Source organism: Phragmites australis, chromosome 22, assembly GCF_958298935.1.
Source record: "Phragmites australis chromosome 22, lpPhrAust1.1, whole genome shotgun sequence".
NCBI classification, from domain to species: domain Eukaryota; kingdom Viridiplantae; phylum Streptophyta; class Magnoliopsida; order Poales; family Poaceae; genus Phragmites; species Phragmites australis.
The window spans coordinates 473,838-486,308 of NC_084942.1; the positions used below are offsets into that span (position 1 = coordinate 473,838).

The 12,471-nt window shown below is 41.7% G+C and overlaps 2 protein-coding genes across 3 annotated transcripts; one reads left to right on the forward strand and one right to left on the reverse strand.

Annotated features, from left to right (window-relative positions):
- The first annotated feature begins 487 nt into the window (after positions 1-487).
- On the forward strand, positions 488-10,697 carry LOC133905364 (clathrin heavy chain 2-like). 2 transcript variants are annotated; one of them, XM_062347128.1, is made up of 29 exons: positions 488-684; positions 773-977; positions 1,892-1,980; positions 2,074-2,280; positions 2,535-2,633; positions 2,723-2,831; positions 3,039-3,118; positions 3,202-3,429; positions 3,509-3,574; positions 4,075-4,191; positions 4,644-4,841; positions 4,961-5,077; positions 5,161-5,220; positions 5,336-5,422; positions 5,525-5,608; positions 5,702-5,836; positions 5,915-5,977; positions 6,054-6,158; positions 6,261-6,373; positions 6,454-6,706; positions 6,803-6,939; positions 7,028-7,306; positions 7,425-8,427; positions 8,520-9,005; positions 9,100-9,270; positions 9,353-9,538; positions 9,732-9,854; positions 9,935-10,045; positions 10,142-10,697. In XM_062347128.1, exons 1-29 carry the CDS (start codon positions 640-642, stop codon positions 10,325-10,327), a joined length of 5,142 nt encoding a protein of 1,713 aa, XP_062203112.1. In that variant the 5' UTR covers positions 488-639; the 3' UTR covers positions 10,328-10,697. The 2 variants fall into 2 exon arrangements, with proteins under 2 accessions (XP_062203112.1, XP_062203111.1); XM_062347127.1 differs by having other exon boundaries at positions 5,702-5,977.
- Positions 10,698-11,405: 708 nt separating this feature from the next.
- On the reverse strand, positions 11,406-12,136 carry LOC133905365 (probable calcium-binding protein CML25/26). The gene has a single exon (XM_062347129.1). It carries the CDS (start codon positions 12,021-12,023, stop codon positions 11,559-11,561), a length of 465 nt encoding a protein of 154 aa, XP_062203113.1. The 5' UTR covers positions 12,024-12,136; the 3' UTR covers positions 11,406-11,558.
- Positions 12,137-12,471: the final 335 nt, after the last annotated feature.

A 12,471-nucleotide genomic window follows, 5' to 3' on the forward strand; every position in this document is an offset into this window, starting at 1 on the left:
ATTAGTGATAATATAACCTACACAAGTGGATACTTTTATCTCATGAGTGAGATTGGCAAAATGATTACTCATATACTCGTTTGTTTACCATTTGTTCTTTCAAACCATACAATTTATAAATAGTAGTTATTATACCATTACAACATGACTCGTTATTGCTAGGTTGTTGTGGAATACCATACCCCCTTTTCAAATTCTCAAAGAAGTGTTTCACAATTATCAGTATTAAAAAATATATTTACATGAGTAATCAATCATAATATCAACTCTTGTATCCGCTCATACAATCTTAAATTTAATCAATTAAATAGAAACTTAACTTAGTCTGTCTAGACAGATATAACTAATAAAACACTATTCTTTTTAGTGAATATGACTTTATTCAACCTGGTTACTCTCAATCTGCTAAACGCATATACATAGAATTAATTAAAAAGATGTTAGGAGAGGAGGGGAAATGATAATAATAAACGAATGAGCAAGGACTAATCAGCGAAAGATGAGCATCTGACCTCTCTCCTGTCTTCTCTTCTTCTCGTCGACCAACTCCGGCTCAGATCCGATCTCTCTCCCTCCCTCCCTCCCTCCCCTTCCACCACTCCAGACCCGACAGAGATCTCCACACCGCCGCCCCTCGCCATGGCGGCTGCCAACGCCCCCATCGCCATGCGCGAGGCCCTCACGGTAATACTCGCATCTCTTCCCCTTCTCGCATCCGCAGATCTCTCCGCTTCGGTTTCACTCATCACCTCCCGGTGCTTGTTCGCTGCAGCTGACCAGCCTGGGCATCGCGCCCAACTTCGTCACCTTCACCCATGTCACCATGGAGTCGGAGAAGTACATCTGCGTCCGCGAGACCTCCCCGCAGAACAGTGTCGTCATCATCGACATGGCCATGCCCATGCAGCCACTCCGACGACCCATCACCGCGGACTCCGCGCTCATGAACCCCAACACCAGAATCCTCGCACTCAAAGGTTCCCCCACCTACCGCTCCTAGATCTACTACGTTACTCATTCACTCCACTCCACCGGGATCTCATGCCCCAGAGGCTGAAATTCGGATCTCTGAGATTTTGGCGGCGATCTATGCTTTGGTTCCTTAGTATAGTCCCCTTGTTAGTTTAGTTTGGGGCATCTGAATTTGAACAAATGAGGTCAAGTTTCACGGTGTGATCTGTATGTATCGTAACTGGTAACAGTGTTTTATTAGTAATTCGGTGTTTGCCTGATCTTGTACAAGTGGTGTCGAATGAAGTGAACGAGCTCAGATAATTCCGTGCTGATAATGTGCTGACCAAGGGATCGGTAGCTCCGGTAGACTATAATTCCAGCGTACTGTATACATTCTTGATATATTTACCGTCACGGTGACTCAAGTTCCCCTTGATTGAACATAACATGGTCATGGGATAAAAGGAACATTAGAATTCTACCGGTTGCTTGGCATGACTTGTTTAAAATATGTTCCTGTTAAAGAAAGCGCTTCACTGCTAATTTGCCAATTGTTTGGTTCATTTAGTTGTGACAGAATGGAGCTCGAACTTAGATTTGGTTCAGTTACTCCATTTTCATACATAACATGCTTGCTTACTGGCATCAGATTGATGCCAATACCAGCAATTGCAAATAAGGTGATAATGGCATGAAATAATGCTTGTAAAATCAAAATTATTCCAAGTGTAGCCATTTTGGTTCAAATGACTAATTCAGACATTGCCAGCTAGTATCTTACTAGCTATTGTTGCTTTCATAAAAGATCTAGGGAGCTGCCTTCTCCAAACATTCTTATGTCAAGCAAGCACTGCTTGCTTTCTATTTCAAACTCCATGTTGATTGTTGAGTGCCCTGTAGTTTGCAATGAAATAAATCTTTGGTCATTTATTTGCAGCTCAAATACCTGGAACAACACAGGATCACCTTCAAATATTTAATATTGAGGCTAAAACGAAAATAAAGTCTCATCAGATGCCAGAGCAGGTAAAAAAAAGTCTTTTCAAATATTCTTCCACCTGTTTTTTTAATACTCGATAAGAATTTCTTGAGGTACATAACTTTACTTTTCAATTGCAGGTTGTGTTTTGGAAATGGATCACGCCTAAGCTGTTGGGTTTAGTAACACAAACATCAGTTTATCATTGGTCAATTGAAGGTGATTCTGAACCCGCCAAGATGTTTGATAGGACAGCTAATTTGGCAAATAATCAGATCATCAACTATCGATGTGACCCATCGGAGAAGTGGCTTGTGCTTATTGGAATCGCACCTGGTGCTCCAGAGGTACGCTCTTACAGATTTTTTTTGCAAGTGTCATCATAATAGACAGATCACTGATCAACGTGATTTAATAGAGATATGCTACTCTTGTATATCCTACTGCTAATGTCTGTTCTAATCCTCTTATGATTTGGAACATCGTGTCTGTAAACCTCTTTTATTTTTTCGAACTAGGAGTAGTTTCTGTAGGGAGTAGTTACATAGTACTTTCTTATATCTACTTCTCATATTGGCATACCCTCTTTTCATGCTATCAGAGGCCACAACTGGTGAAGGGAAATATGCAACTTTTTTCTGTTGATCAGCAGCGTAGCCAAGCACTTGAAGCCCATGCAGCATCTTTTGCAACATTTAAGGTACACTAAAAATACTTTGTGCTGCATATATTCTTGTTTTGTTTCTAATATTAGTTATTTAGCAATTTTGCTTTTTGTCACCTGTCCAGGTTGTTGGTAACGAGAACCCGTCAACACTCATCTGTTTTGCCTCAAAGACAACTAATGCTGGACAGATCACTTCAAAGTTACATGTTATTGAACTGGGTGCCCAGCCAGGTCTGCATTTGAAAATTCTCAAACTTGATTTTGATTCTTTTTAGTGCCACATTCAAATTTCCAATAGTGCAAACAAGTACACAACTGCCTCTTTTTCTCTCGCTACCCCCCAACCCCCCTCCCCACCGGGGTGCGGATGCTTGTTTTTCCTGTTTACATTTTAGTCCACTGTTGTCACCTTTGTTGTTACCAATCATTTTATTGCAGGGAAACCTGGCTTTTCTAAGAAGCAAGCCGACCTCTTCTTTCCACCAGATTTCCAGGATGATTTTCCTGTGGCAATGCAGGTGAGCATCTTAGGTGCAAAATTATTCACTGTTAGAATTTCACATGATGGATCTAATATGTTTTCATCTCATTTTTACTACAGATCTCACAAAAGTATGGCCTTGTCTATGTAATTACAAAGCTTGGCCTTTTGTTTGTATATGACTTGGAAACTGCCGCAGCAGTTTACAGAAATAGAATCAGCCCAGATCCTATATTCTTGACAGCAGAATCCTCCACGACAGGTGGTTTTTATGCCATCAACAGGAGAGGGCAGGTTTTACATGCCACAGTTAATGATGCAACCGTTGTGCCTTTTGTCAGTGGTCAAGTATGATCTCCTACACCTCTGGACATCCTTTCCTGATCTGTATGTTTGATAATTCGTTTAACACAATTTCGGCATGCAGTTAAACAACCTTGAGCTCGCTGTGAATCTTGCCAAGAGAGCTAATCTTCCTGGTGCAGAGAACTTGGTACGCTACTATGTTGGCATAACTTTATTGGCTGTTACTTATGCCCATATTTTTTACTCTTTGTTGTACCGTTTTTGGACTGACTAGTGACTAGTAACCTATTTTATCCCGTAAACTACTGTTACTTGCTAGATCACTGAACTATGTCTCCCTAATTTATTAGTATGGTGTATCTTGTCAAACTATTTGCTCGATCATTTCTTAGCACAGCTTTTATTCCCAGGTTAGTTTATAGTTAGAGACGACACACACTTGACAATAGGCTGATATGGCACTAGCTGTTTTCCACCTATAGCTTCTTGTGACAGGGTATTTTCTGTCAATGGCATCGTCACAGGAGTGCTTATTGCTTATGCTGCTTGTACTTCAGTGATTCACAGACACCTCTCGCACCATTATCCTTGCAGTCATGCAAATTTTGATGCTCTATACTGGTGTGGAAGTTACAGACTCTGTGTAGTTGGATTTAGTTTTCTTGATATTCTGAATTGTATTTGCAGGTTGTGCAAAGATTCCAGGAACTGTTTGCACAAACGAAATACAAAGAAGCAGCTGAGCTGGCTGCAGAATCTCCTCAGGGCCTCCTGAGGACACCTGATACTGTTGCAAAATTTCAGGTGAGTTTCTTGTTCTTTTGCCTATGAAGCTATTACCGTTTATGTACCTCCTTTTCACTGGCACCACCTTTGTTCATTCTCAACGTGCCAACCATTCTTGTTGGTACCAACTGTGTGGAATTATGAAGTGTACTTGATATGTTGATCGTACAGATTAATCCGACTCTTACATAGTAAATTCAGCAAAGTGACTGCTGTGCTAGAATGTTGATAAAATCGCGTGGCTCTGTTAATTAAAGTGGTTTTGTGTAATTGTGTATTGCAAAAGAGAAACCTGTGGTTACTGGTCATTCCTTGGAGTATTATTGGATAAAACTGAAAAGTACTATAATTAATTTTATCTCATTTACTCTCCATCTGTCAGGACTAATTTACACATGTACAATTAATCCTTATTTCATGTAGGTTCCTTTGCTTAACTGAATTGTTATTGGTATTGCTTAAAACTGCAGAGTGTTCCTGTGCAAGCTGGGCAAACACCCCCACTGTTGCAGTACTTTGGTACATTGCTAACTCGAGGGAAACTCAATGCTTTCGAGTCTCTTGAGCTCTCTCGACTTGTTGTCAATCAGAACAAAAAGAACCTTCTGGAAAATTGGTTGGCGGAAGACAAGCTGGAGTGCAGTGAAGAACTTGGAGATCTTGTCAAGGTAAGACATGTGTTGTGCTGTGTTTATTGATTGCATGGGTTTTACTGTGTTTACCAAATTGCATTCACTGTTTTATGTCTGGATTGTCCACTAATCATTTCGTGTACCATTTGACGTAGACTGTGGACAATGATCTTGCACTGAAAATATACATAAAGGCTAGGGCGACTCCTAAAGTTGTTGCTGCTTTTGCTGAAAGGAGGGAGTTTGACAAGATACTTATATATTCAAAGCAGGTATGCTGTTTTGGTTTTGTTGAAGTCTTGACCTGAGTTGAGCTTTGAAATGTACTATTGACCTAAAACTTTCGGTTTTCCAGGTTGGGTACACTCCAGATTATCTTTTCCTCCTCCAGACCATCTTACGCACGGATCCACAGGTAATTGGTTGTTTAAACAAATTGGGCTTAGATGTGACATTTGGTACTTGTTTGTTGTGTTCTTTAATCTTTTTTTATCCTTGCCTCACTGTCTATCCTATATCTTCTTGACCAGGGTGCTGTGAACTTTGCTCTCATGATGTCACAAATGGAGGGAGGTTGTCCAGTAGATTACAATACTATAACTGATCTCTTCCTTCAGGTATCCTAAATTCTTTGTTGGCTAGCAACATTCCTTTTGGCCTTTCTAGTCTTTACTATGAAATTAGGTTGCATGCCATGGCTTATATGCTTGTGTTAACAGAGAAACCTGATACGAGAGGCAACAGCTTTTCTGTTGGATGTTTTGAAACCTAACTTGCCAGAGCATGCTTTTCTTCAAACCAAGGTTAGCATTTGTTTTCCCCTTTGAATATGAGTGGTTACACTAGGCCTGTACATTGTTTAATTGCTCAGCGGCTTCTGTCTGAATGCATTTTAGGTTTTGGAGATCAACTTAGTGACATACCCAAACGTTGCTGATGCCATTCTTGCTAATGGTATGTTCAGTCATTATGACCGCCCTCGTATTGCTCAGCTGTGTGAAAAGGCTGGCTTGTACCTGCGAGCCCTCCAGGTGAGTACCTTTGCATTGGTGCAGTTAATTATTTCTCTTTGCTTCTCTGGAACTAATCTTATATACGTTGTGATGCAGCATTACTCAGAGTTACCTGATATCAAGCGTGTCATTGTAAATACCCATGCCATTGAGCCACAGGTTTGTATTGTAGTCTTCAGTTACGTTCAAAATATGTTCTGTTATTGTCTTGTCCATTAACAACTTTCTTGCACAGGCACTTGTGGAGTTCTTCGGCACCCTTTCAAAAGAGTGGGCATTAGAGTGCATGAAGGACCTTCTACTGGTCAATCTGAGGGGAAATCTTCAAATAGTTGTGCAGGTAATCCTTCTCAGTTTCCTGTAACATTTCTTTTCTTTTCCCCTATCACTTCTTTCTTCCTTGTTTGTTCTAATTATTGTGAAATCTGTGGCACATCTGCAGGCTGCGAAAGAATACTCGGAGCAGCTAGGAGTTGACGCTTGCATAAAACTATTTGAGCAGTTCAAATCTTACGAGGGCCTTTACTTTTTCTTGGGATCCTATCTGAGTTCCAGGTAGTTACACCCGGTGTTGATAATTTTTAAACACATTTTTTCTGAATATAACACGCTCTATATTTCTTTGCATGCATTAGTGAGGACCCAGATATCCATTTCAAATACATAGAAGCAGCTGCAAGGACTGGACAGATCAAAGAAGTTGAACGTGTAACCAGAGAGTCTAACTTTTATGATGCTGAGAAGACAAAGAACTTTTTGATGGAAGCAAAACTACCTGATGCCCGCCCACTGATTAATGTTTGTGACCGCTTTGGTTTTGTTCCAGATCTAACTCACTATCTGTATACGAACAATATGCTTCGGTATATCGAAGGCTATGTACAGAAAGTATGTACCTCATTGAACTCAGTGTTATTTTGGGTGTCATTCTTCACATAGTATATTGAGCATGAGAATGATTATTTCTTTTTCTCTGGTTTGTAGGTGAATCCTGGAAATGCTCCCTTGGTAGTGGGGCAACTACTCGATGACGAGTGCCCTGAAGATTTCATCAAGGGTTTGATTCTCTCTGTTCGTTCTCTCCTTCCTGTTGAGCCACTAGTTGATGAATGCGAGAAGAGGTTTGATTCCTTTATTCCTCCAGTATGCAGTCACATGATTCACACCCCACTTGTTCTGTTGGTCTCATTTGTTTGATATGTTAACCAGGAACCGGCTACGGTTGCTCACACAGTTCTTGGAGCACTTAGTGAGTGAGGGTAGCCAAGATGTGCATGTCCACAATGCTCTTGGGAAAATCATCATTGACAGCAACAATAATCCAGAGCATTTCCTTACCACCAACCCATTTTATGACTCTCGTGTTGTGGGTAAATACTGTGAAAAGCGGGATCCTACACTTGCTGTTGTTGCTTACAGACGTGGGCAGTGTGACGATGAACTTATTAATGTCACTAACAAAAACTCACTGTTCAAGCTGCAAGCTAGGTGTGTAATTATTTTTGTTTTTCTGATGCCTTGTGTTTCTTCTAAATCTTTATATCCATTGAGTGATGCTTACATGTTCATATCCATTGAGTGATGCCTTTTGTTTTTGAAATGTCAGATACGTCGTTGAAAGAATGGATGGTGACCTGTGGGATAAAGTTCTTCAGCCTGAAAATGAATATAGGAGGCAACTCATTGACCAAGTGGTTTCTACCGCATTGCCTGAGAGCAAGAGCCCTGAGCAAGTGTCTGCTGCTGTTAAGGCTTTCATGACAGCCGACCTCCCTCATGAACTGATCGAGCTTCTCGAAAAGATTGTCCTTCAGAATTCCGCGTTCAGTGGAAACTTCAATCTGCAGAACTTGCTCATCTTGACTGCCATCAAGGCGGACCCATCCAGAGTCATGGACTATGTTAACAGATTGGACAACTTTGATGGGCCTGCCGTTGGAGAAGTTGCTGTTGAAGCACAACTGTACGAGGAGGCTTTTGCTATATTCAAGAAGTTCAACTTAAACGTGCAGGCTGTCAATGTTCTCTTGGATAACATCCGAAGCATAGAAAGAGCTGAAGAGTTTGCTTTCCGTGTTGAAGAAGATGCTGTTTGGAGCCAGGTTGCTAAGGCCCAGTTACGTGAAGGTTTAGTCAGCGAGGCAATTGAGTCCTTCATTCGTGCAGATGATGCAGCACATTTTCTTGATGTCATCCGTGCTGCTGAGGAAGCCAATGTGTACAATGACTTAGTTAAGTACCTTCTGATGGTAAGGCAAAAGGCAAGAGAGCCCAAAGTCGATGGAGAACTCATCTTTGCATATGCTAAGATTGATAGACTCAGTGACATTGAAGAGTTCATTCTTATGCCAAATGTCGCCAACCTCCAAAATGTCGGTGACCGTCTGTATGATGCAGAACTATATGAAGCTGCAAAGATAATCTATGCCTTCATCTCAAACTGGGCTAAGCTGGCTGTTACCCTGGTTAAGCTGAAGCAGTTCCAAGGTGCTGTGGATGCTGCTCGCAAGGCTAACAGTGCTAAAACATGGAAGGAGGTCTGCTTTGCTTGTGTTGACGCTGAGGAGTTCCGTCTTGCACAGATATGTGGTCTCAATATTATTGTCCAGGTATATAAGCAGGACCAACATACTTGATATTTGTTCTAGTCTCTGATAAAAGCTTTTTGAATCTTTTCCTTTCTGACATACCTTTTGTCTAGGTTGATGACTTGGATGAAGTGAGTGAATACTACCAAAATAGAGGATGCTTCAGTGAACTTATCTCTCTCATGGAGAGTGGTCTTGGGCTTGAACGTGCACACATGGGCATCTTTACAGAATTGGGAGTTCTGTATGCTAGATACCGCACTGAGAAGCTAATGGAACACATCAAACTTTTCTCCACCCGTCTCAACATTCCTAAGCTTATCCGGGCTTGTGATGAGCAACAACACTGGAAAGAACTTACCTACCTATACATACAGTATGATGAATTTGACAATGCTGCCACCACTATCATGAACCATTCTCCAGATGCATGGGATCATATGCAATTCAAAGATGTTTGTGTTAAAGTTGCAAATGTTGAGCTATATTACAAGGCAGTGCACTTCTATTTGCAAGAGCACCCAGATCTCATCAATGATATGCTAAATGTTCTTGCGCTTCGTTTAGATCATACCAGAGTTGTAGACATAATGCGCAAGGTTTGTATCTTAATGGAAACTTAATTTCCTTTGTGCACTTGGAATCTCAGTTCCAAATTCCATTTTAAATTCTCTATTGTTGCTCTTTGAGCAGGCTGGTCAGTTGCATCTTGTGAAGCCGTATATGGTTGCAGTTCAGAGTAACAATGTCACTGCTGTGAATGAAGCGTTGAATGAGCTTTATGTTGAAGAGGAAGACTACGAGAGACTCCGTGAATCAGTTGATATGCATGATAACTTTGATCAGATAGGTCTTGCCCAGAAGGTAAAAATAAGCTAGATAAATGTGCAATGCTTCTTGTTTTGGCTTTTAATTGAATTAACCTGTGCTTGCATATCTTGAGCAGCTTGAGAAGCATGAATTGCTTGAGATGAGGAGGATTGCTGCCTACATTTACAAGAAGGCTGGCAGATGGAAGCAATCCATTGCTCTATCGAAGAAAGACAACATGTACAAGGATTGCATGGAGACATGCTCACAGTCTGGTGACCGTGAGCTGTCAGAGGACTTGCTTGTCTATTTTATCGAGCAGGTTTGTTTTAAACCCATCCATTTCAAAATCGCTGTGATGTGTTTTTCATTTTTTCTTGATGAATTGGGTGATGACTGATGATATGGTACCTAGCGATAAGCCAATTCGACATACACCAAAAATTCTAGCAGTAGTAATTGCCTGTTTGGTATTGCATTTCTGCTTAGCAAAAATATCCAATCATGTAATGCAGGGGAAGAAAGAATGCTTTGCTTCTTGCCTCTTCATTTGTTATGACTTGATTCGGCCGGATGTTGCTCTTGAGCTTGCATGGATGAACAACATGGTGGACTTTGCTTTCCCATATCTGTTGCAGGTATCTAATCTCTGTCCATATCTTTGCCCACTTTCATCCGCATACAGTTTTCTATAATAACATTCCTGCTGTGTATACAGTTCATTCGTGAATACACTATCAAGGTCGATGATTTAGTGAAGGACAAAATTGAATCACAAAAAGAAGAAAGAGCCAAAAAGGAGGAGGAAAAAGATCTTGTTGCTCAGCAGGTAATCTAAAGTGCACACACCTCTTTTCTTTTTTTTTCATTAACCAATCATTCATGCTTAGTCAGATGGGATGACAAGTTGCTTTCTGTTGTGCAGAACATGTACGCACAATTGCTTCCTCTTGCCTTGCCCGCTCCACCGATGCCTGGTATGGGTGGTCCTCCATCGATGCCTGGTATGGGCGGTCCTCCACCGATGCCTGGTATGGGCATGCCTCCAATGGGTGGAATGGGTATGCCTCCAATGCCAGCATTTGGGATGCCTCCAATGGGAAGCTACTAATTTGAGATGTTAGATGATTCGAACATTTCAGTTTAAGCGGAAGTGAAACTTGGAGGTTCCAGAGGTATCTTTGGAGTTGTAGATGATTTGTTGTTCCAATTAATATTCTTTTTGGTACCGGGACAATTTTGGCGAGTAAAATCTCTAGCCGAGTTTGAGATTGTGGTTGCTATGTATTACGATGGGATAGGATCATGATGATTAGGCTCAACGTGAGCTGTGCAAAGCTGGTACCATTTGTATAGTTGGTGATAATATTTGTAGACATTTTGCTTGTACACTTGATCACCTCAGCGTCGCTGTTGTCAGACAAACAATGTATGTTATTTACCTCGTTACGCTAAAATTTTTAGTGGTTTGTTTTTGTTTACATGAGTGCCTTCCTTAACAAGATGACTATTTGATACATTTGCCCGTGTTGACCGGTGTCTGAAATCTGGAGCATAACACACAGAGTGGCAAGAAAAGCAAAACACTGCTTTTTTCTGGAACATCTCATCTTTCAGCTTACGTTGAAGTTGATCGGTGTCTGAAATCTGGAGCGTAACAGACCTGGTGGCAAGAAAAGCAAAACACTGCTTTGTTCTGGAACATTGCCTGCCATGGTTTACGTCTCATCTTTCAGCTTTCGTTGAAGTTGATAGTTGTTAATTGCTCTTCTGTTCGTTGGCAAATTGTGGAACGTATGTGTGTTGGTTGACAATAATCTATCTTACATTGCATGTGCGCGTGGGTGGACTGGATCCGTTCTGGATGCGCTAGAATCAATTGAGCCAGTCGAGTCGGTCAATGAAGGTGACTGACGAAAAGCCCACGGCATCTTCTTCTTACCCATTGCACCTTCCTCTCACACCATGAAATTCAAGTGCATACTTGTCTCTTGGTTTCCAGTCTTATTATGTATTTGTTGAGTGAATGAAATGGGCGGGCGTCCCAAGACGTGGGTTTCCGGCTTTGCCATGAATGGAACTGAAGGAAAGGGGAAAGAAATAGACATGGTGCTCTATGCTTATTGATCGATTGCTAATTTGCTAAACTATCCATTCCCTCTCCATGGACATGAACACGAACACAGTAATTAGCGAACACGTAAGTAATTAACTATCCGAGAAGAAAACGAACAAGTACAAGTAATTAAGCAGCAAAGCAAATTGAACCAACGAAACCAGTGAAAGAATCAAATCAAGGAATGGATGGATACACATGATGCGTGGAATGATGGCTGATCTAATCACATGAGGCCATCATGCATCATGACCCTGAACTCGTCGAAGGAGAGCACGCCGTCGCCGTTGAGGTCGAACCTGCAGATCATGGCCCTGCACTCCTCCATGCCTAGATGCTGCGAGGTGCCCAGCAGCCGGCTCAGCATCTCCTTCAGGCTCGCCGGCGTGATGCACTGCTCTTCCCCGTCAGCTGCGTTTGCGTACATCCCGAAAGCCTCTCTCAGGCACTCGTACCTGCCGCCCTCGTCGGCGGCGCATTCCGCTTCACGGGCCAGGCTCAAGAACTCATCGCGGTCCAGCAGGCCGTCGCCGTCGGCGTCCGCTGCTGCCAAGATGGCTGCGGCTTCCTCCTCGGACATGTCCTCGCCGAGCGCTGCGGCCATGCAGCCGCGCAGCTCGGAGGCGGAGACCTTGCCGTCGCCGTCCTTGTCCAAGGATGCGAACAAGGACGATGCCACCATGGCAACCATTCCTACTAGATATCTGTATGCAAGGATGCGAGGTCTTGGATCCCTTCCTGATATTTGCAGGCAATTGCTGAATGACACAGCTTGCTTTGGCAGCCTGTGTGCAACTATATATATACACGGTACACGCATATGTACGTTGATATATATGTAAACACCATATATAGTCCATATGCATGTCAAAGCAATATCTTTTTTGTAGGTTTGTAATTTCCGTGCATGTCTTTTTGAAGAGGGAAAACTAGAGATCAACCCCTTAACTTTGGTCTGATATTCAACACTATAAAATTAGATATATTTCAACCAGATATATTTCACCTTTAACTTTACAATACCACTAAAATATTTCTTAGTTTAGCGTGAAATTTGATATGTAGTTTTCCCTTTTAAAGAATATGCATGCGTGCGTGTGATTACCTCATTTGCAAAAAAAAAAAAGAAGTATGTGATT

Bases quoted from the DNA above. Each gene is read 5' to 3' on its own strand.
- LOC133905364 (XM_062347127.1), top strand. From the start codon at position 640: ATGGCGGCTGCCAACGCCCCCATCGCCATGCGCGAGGCCCTCACG. The intron at 6,940-7,027 runs GTTTGATTCCTT...TATGTTAACCAG, and splicing joins GTTGATGAATGCGAGAAGAG to GAACCGGCTACGGTTGCTCA. The intron at 9,855-9,934 runs GTATCTAATCTC...CTGTGTATACAG, and splicing joins CTTTCCCATATCTGTTGCAG to TTCATTCGTGAATACACTAT.
- LOC133905365 (XM_062347129.1), bottom strand. From the start codon at position 12,023: ATGGTTGCCATGGTGGCATCGTCCTTGTTCGCATCCTTGGACAAGGAC.